The 6117-nt window shown below is 25.3% G+C and overlaps 1 protein-coding gene across 1 annotated transcript; it reads right to left on the reverse strand.

The window, feature by feature from the left end:
- Window positions 1-1609: 1609 nt before the first annotated feature.
- Window positions 1610-5536, reverse strand: LOC126850707 (general odorant-binding protein 56a-like). Its single transcript, XM_050593965.1, has 5 exons — window positions 5411-5536; window positions 2396-2474; window positions 2194-2285; window positions 1972-2077; window positions 1610-1845 (listed from the first exon to the last, which is right to left on the reverse strand). The coding sequence occupies exons 1-5, from the start codon at window positions 5456-5458 to the stop codon at window positions 1769-1771; spliced, it is 402 nt and encodes a 133-aa protein (XP_050449922.1). The 5' UTR covers window positions 5459-5536; the 3' UTR covers window positions 1610-1768.
- Window positions 5537-6117: the final 581 nt, after the last annotated feature.

The raw sequence follows: 6117 nt of genomic DNA on the forward strand, positions 1-6117 counted from the left end.
GCAAAGCGAAGTCCATCCCATAATTGTTCTGCGAATGGGAAAGTGTATGCGTGGACAGTGGGTTCCGCCTACAGGGGGGCTTCACTTCCGGAAGATATAACCTAACCTATTTCTGATTTAAAATTAAAATTCGGTTTGGGTTATATCTTCCGAAAGTGGAGCCCTCTGTAGAGGAGACGGAATCTACTGTTCTATCCATACACTTTTTAATGCGAAGAAAAATTTTACATGAGTTTGCAACTTTTCATGCGAAGCGAGATTCAACGCAAACCTATGTGTCTAATTTTTTGATAGTGGAGCCCTTCGCAAGAAGGGGGACGGAATTGTGCACTGTGTCCACGCATATACTTTTTAAAGCAAAGTGAAATTCTACATGGATTGTACATGAATTTAACTTCGCTTTGCGTGAAAACTTGTAAACCCATGTAAAACCTTTTCTTTCAAAATATATGATTATCGAGTAGTTTTCTTATTTGTAATAAAATTATTTCATTATTTATAATAAAGCGTTTTTAATCTTATAAAGAAAAATAGCTATATAGTTTTATGATTTTCGGTTTAATGCTTATGATATGCGATCATATCTTTAAAATATATTCGTCTCAACTTTACGCAATTTAAATGATTTATCTTGTCATTTTATGCTTTACATTAAAAAGCATGTTCTAATTATATTATTGTTTATTTATATAACTTAATAGATATAAACATTTTCTATAAATATATCAAAATATACAATACAATTTAATAACTTAAAGCTCCTGCCTAAAGTCGCTGCAGAGAATGACATGATGAGAATTCTTGAATGCCATTTTCGATTAAAATGATATTTTGATAAAACAACACTATAGATCGCTTTAGCACGCTTATAAAATTGTTCGAAAACTATGCTTAAAGTATATATGCTTCGTATCATATTTATTTTACGGTACTTCATTAATTATCAAGAAAAAAGAATAGATTTTGGACAATTTTACAAATGTGCTAAAGTTGTTTCTGTAATGTTGTTTCATCAAAATATTTTTTTATTTAAAAATGGCACGCAAGAATTCTCAGCGTGTCTTTCTCGCCTCTGATGTCACGATTTCAATATGATTGCGGCGACTATTCAGGAGTCTAGATATAAAAATTTGAATATAAAAAGAACAGTAGATAATCATTTAGAAAATCATTTTTTATTAACAAAACCAAAAAATGCAAAACATTAATTTTTAATAGCTTTTGATAAAAATAAATTTTATATAAAAAATAAAGTAGCGATTTTATCTTTTCCAAAAATCATTGAAAACTAACAAATATGCCACATATGTATATCTGGCACTTCATAAATACCATATAAATAAATTCTAAGGTCATTAATGATTCCTGAATGTCTCTTAAATTTATTAATGCAATAAAGTCAATATATAATCAAATAAATCCACATATATTTCTTTCAGGTTTAACGTATTTTTCCTCGTATAAATATAAATTGCAATTTTAAATAAAAATATTAGTTGAAATTTTACATTTTTTAAATAACTTTAGACCATTGCTTGACTCGATATTCAGCCTACAATACAATTCAAAAATTTGTGTTTGCGAAAAGGTATGGAAGAATAAGAAAAGATTTATTTTTAAAGCAAAACGTTCATATATTTATTCCTTAACATAGTTTTACATCAATACGTAAATGCAAAACATATTATTACCATCTACAATAAAAGATAAATTTAATTAGATCTGATTATTAGATCTGATTATTGCGCAACGTTTAACCTCGTCCGTTTTATGATAAAATGGAAAAACTTTTGTTCTCCGCGAAGCATTTCAACAAATTGGCTCCTTTTGCGCATCCTTCTCCAGCTGAAATAGTAATTATTTTACTTTAGTTTCATTTAAAAAGAGTGCTTTAATATCGCACGATTTCACATAATGTCAATTTTGCAAACAAATGAAAATTTTATTTCTTCAGATCAATATTGTACTTACCAACGTTTTGGCAATTATTGTGTATACGATCGATTTGTTCTTGCGATACACCAGATGGTATTTTTGCATGAGCTACTTCCCAGTCAATATCTCCATTCGCATTTATCTAGAGCATGCGTAAAAATAAATTGCTTATCTATTATTTTGTTCTATTACTCTATCTAATTTATTATTAATGCAATTAATGCACTTTGACGTAATGAAACTCGCTTTTGTACTTACAATTCCAATTTTCTTTAAGAGGCAAGTAGAGAAGCAAGCGAATTTTTCGTCACCTTCAGCTATTTCCCCCTTTTTCGCATTTTCTACGACAGCTAAAGAGATTGATTATATAAATTTTTTTTATTGTACATTATCAAATAATTTTATTATATTTATACATGTGTTTACGAATGTGTATGTTAATTTATTATTCTTTGTTTACTTGGATCAACGCCAGATTCATTTATACAAGATTCTTTATACTGTCTTAGTTTTGCCTTTTGTTCATCTGTAATTGCACCCTAAAATTAAATAAGCATTTGCATTAATATTTGTTCATACATACATATATACGCATATATGCACATTTTTAAATATTTCTGTGAGATGTGTTTTAAATGAAATATTTTAATATTAGAAGCTAGATTTAAAAAGAATCAATGAATTAGAAAAATTACAGAGCAAATCAAGTTTCAAGATTGTATATAATCATAAGCGGTTGCACTGCAGTAAACGATGAAAACGAAAATTAAATAATTAAAAACGAGTTACATATGTTGTAATATAAAATATCTCTATATAAAAGTCGTTAAGAAATAAAAGGTAAAAAATGTAAGAAAAAACATTTTCATAATATTTTCTTTATATTTTTTATCTAAAATCTAAATAATAATCTAAAGATAATGCGTATGCAATAATAATTTGAATCTATAAGTAATGCAAAAAAATTTTTGATTTTAATTTTTTTAATTATATTAGATTATTTTTTGTATTTTAAATGAAACAAAATATATGTATTATAATAACATATATATATATATATATATATATATATATATATATATATATATATATATATACAGGGTGTCTTGCAAAGATTGTGCCAACGCTCGTGAGCAAGTAGAGGACAGTAAACTGAACAGAAAAGTCTTTTACCATTTTGCAAAATTCGCAATAGTTTTTGCATTATTAATTAAAATATGTGAACTAATGAGCGCGTTGGAAAGCAGTAGGCCGATATCGGCAGGCATGTACGACGGATTACTTGTGTACGTCTTTTAGTAACAAAAGTATCATCTAAGCGAGAGATGGAGTCACGCTGTCACCTCTTGCTTAGATGATACCTTCGTTGCTAAGAAACATACATAAGTAATTCGTCGTACATGCCTGCCGATACCGGCCTATCGCTTTCCAACGCGCTCATTAGCTCACATATTTTAATTAATAACGCAAAAACTATTGTGAATTTTACAAAATGGTATAGGACTTTTTGACTCAGTTTGGCCCAATTACTACTACTTTCTACTTCGGATGTGTTAAAATTTTTAGGACACCCTGTATCTATATTATGTCAAGAATATGATCTTTATTAAACACTTTACTTATTTTATTTATTGTCTTTGTAAGTAAATAATGATGAAATATGTGTGTTTTTTTAACAAATTGAATTTAATGAGCGATTTTTAAAAGTGACAATAGCCAAATGATAGTCAAACATTCTAATATGCGTCTATTATGCTAAAAGAATCATATCGAATGAAACATTTAGATTAAAGAATTTAGAATCTCTTACTTAGTGTGGAATTCTAAACAATAGAATTATATCAAATTATACTTTTATTGCTATTCATTTTTTTACTATTAATGTTTTATTATTTATTAATTAATTATTTATTATTATTTATTAATTATTAAATAAATAAATAAATAAACGAATGTACACAACATTTCTTCAAAACAAACTATTATCTACTTATTTCTTTTTAAACAAATAAATTTTTTTAATATAAAATAATAAATAAATTTTTTAATATGTAAAATAAACTTTTTAATATCAGAATGGATATTTCCAACATAATAATATATCATCACATTATTCATTATTCAATTATATAGAAACATCTAAATTATACATTTTCTAAATTGATGAATGGAACATGTATATTATGAATATGGGTCAATAAATTGACCGATAACTAGATTTAATAATATTAGATTATTTTTATAGAAAATTCTTATCAGAACACAAAAAATACCGTTTATTATTATTATAAACTATACTTATAATTAGAAAATATAAGAAAAGCAACGAGTTATTGATGCAGCATATATCACAACAAATGATCATTCTTGCGATCCGTTTGTTTTGCAACAATATACAACAATACTGAAAAGCAAAAGATGGAAATTTGAAGCATATATTCTAAATAAAATAAATAATGTATATATAATAAAGATTTATATAGAGGTTGTCCCGATAAATATGGACAATTAGAACAGGTAAAAATAACTCTATAAAATAACATCTTATAAAACTTTTTTTACAACGTATCTCTCTATCTCCAAGATATTCGTTTTTAAATTTAAAATTTGAGAAGTTTTTTTCTTAAATTTTTCTTAAACTTTTTATGTTATTCTGTACATTTTAATAATTTGTAACATTTTTATGCTAAGTAAAGTTCTTTAAAATAGCCAGTATGATAAATTTCTTGATATCAGATTGAAGAACTAGGAGCAAACCATCTTATAAGTTTCTTCACTTATAAAACTTTGAAGTCGATAAATTTCTTTTATTTTTTAATATGTTTTTAAATTCACATCTTTTTTCAAAGTTTTTTGTTTTATTTTATGAAAACTAATTGTTTTCGAAAAAACACATTTGATCGATAAAAAATAAACCATTAATCAGATAATAGAACAAAATTTCAAAAATTAAAAATTAATCAAAGCTACAAAAAAATGTTCTATACGACTTCCCTTTATTCTATTCCCGTACACATGATTAACAATTGCTGCACCCGTCATAATATTCCAGTGTCATTTCTTATTTGTTTACAGTGATAATAAAAGTTTATTTACTAGCGATTAAATATGTTGTTCTCAAAACAGTTAATTTTTATAAAATGAAACAAGAATATCTTTTTTAGAAAAAAATGTAGAAGATCTAAAAATATATATAAAAATAAAAAAGATCTACCGGCTTCAAAGTTTTATAAATTAAAAAGCTTATAGATGGTCTCTTGGTTCTCCGATGTATTATCGAGAAAAAAACTATCACACTAAAGATCTTTATAGTTAACATAAAAAAAATTATTACAAATCATTAAAATCGACAAATATAATATAAAAGTTATTTAAGAAAAATGATTTTCAAATTGTGTGTGTTTATGTGTTATGTGTGCGTGTATCTATAAAAAATAAAAAATATTTATTGTTTCTAATAAAAAAGTAATCTTACCAGAACGGCAACAATGGTAATAGTAAGTACAAAAATGATTGCCTTCATATTCGATTTTTGTTTCTTTAACGGGACGAAGATTAGATTTGCAATCAAGTAAATACTGGTATTCTCGAGATGTTCTGAGCTTTTATAGGAGATATAATGACGCAACCAATATATATATATATATATATATATATATATATATATATATATATATATATTCCACTCAATGTTTTTTTTTTTTTTTTTCAGGCGGACCACAAAGTGGGGAAATACTCGGGAATTATATATACGCTATACCTCTCCAATATATACGTTATTATGTAATAGTTGCTAATTTAGATAATTGCAATAACGATAAAAAATGCTTCCAAAATACATGAACGTTTTTAAATCTTCAAATTTTGTTATTAATGTTCAATGGTAAATGCTAATTCGGGCTTCGTTACTAACAATAAGTAATACTTGTATGATAAACTATTAAAAAAAATTTTTTACTCTACAAAATTATTTGAAAAGTTTGCTAATTGTTGATTATAATACAGTTTTTAAAAAGAAATCCAAAGAGAGAAAATTAATTATAAACTATTAAAACTTTCAAAATTAACTATATTATTAAAATTTTTGACATTTAAAAAAAAAATTCATTATAACTGTAATCTCAAATTATTTAAAACTGTAATCTCAAATTATTTAAAATTGTAATATGATATAAAATAATT

Source organism: Cataglyphis hispanica, chromosome 6, assembly GCF_021464435.1.
Source record: "Cataglyphis hispanica isolate Lineage 1 chromosome 6, ULB_Chis1_1.0, whole genome shotgun sequence".
NCBI classification, from domain to species: Eukaryota; Metazoa; Arthropoda; class Insecta; order Hymenoptera; family Formicidae; genus Cataglyphis; species Cataglyphis hispanica.

Bases quoted from the DNA above. Each gene is read 5' to 3' on its own strand.
- LOC126850707 (XM_050593965.1), bottom strand. From the start codon at position 5,458: ATGAAGGCAATCATTTTTGTACTTACTATTACCATTGTTGCCGTTCTG. The intron at 2,475-5,410 runs GTAAGATTACTT...ATTTAATTTTAG, and splicing joins TTACCATTGTTGCCGTTCTG to GGTGCAATTACAGATGAACA. The intron at 2,286-2,395 runs GTAAACAAAGAA...CAATCTCTTTAG, and splicing joins TGAATCTGGCGTTGATCCAA to CTGTCGTAGAAAATGCGAAA.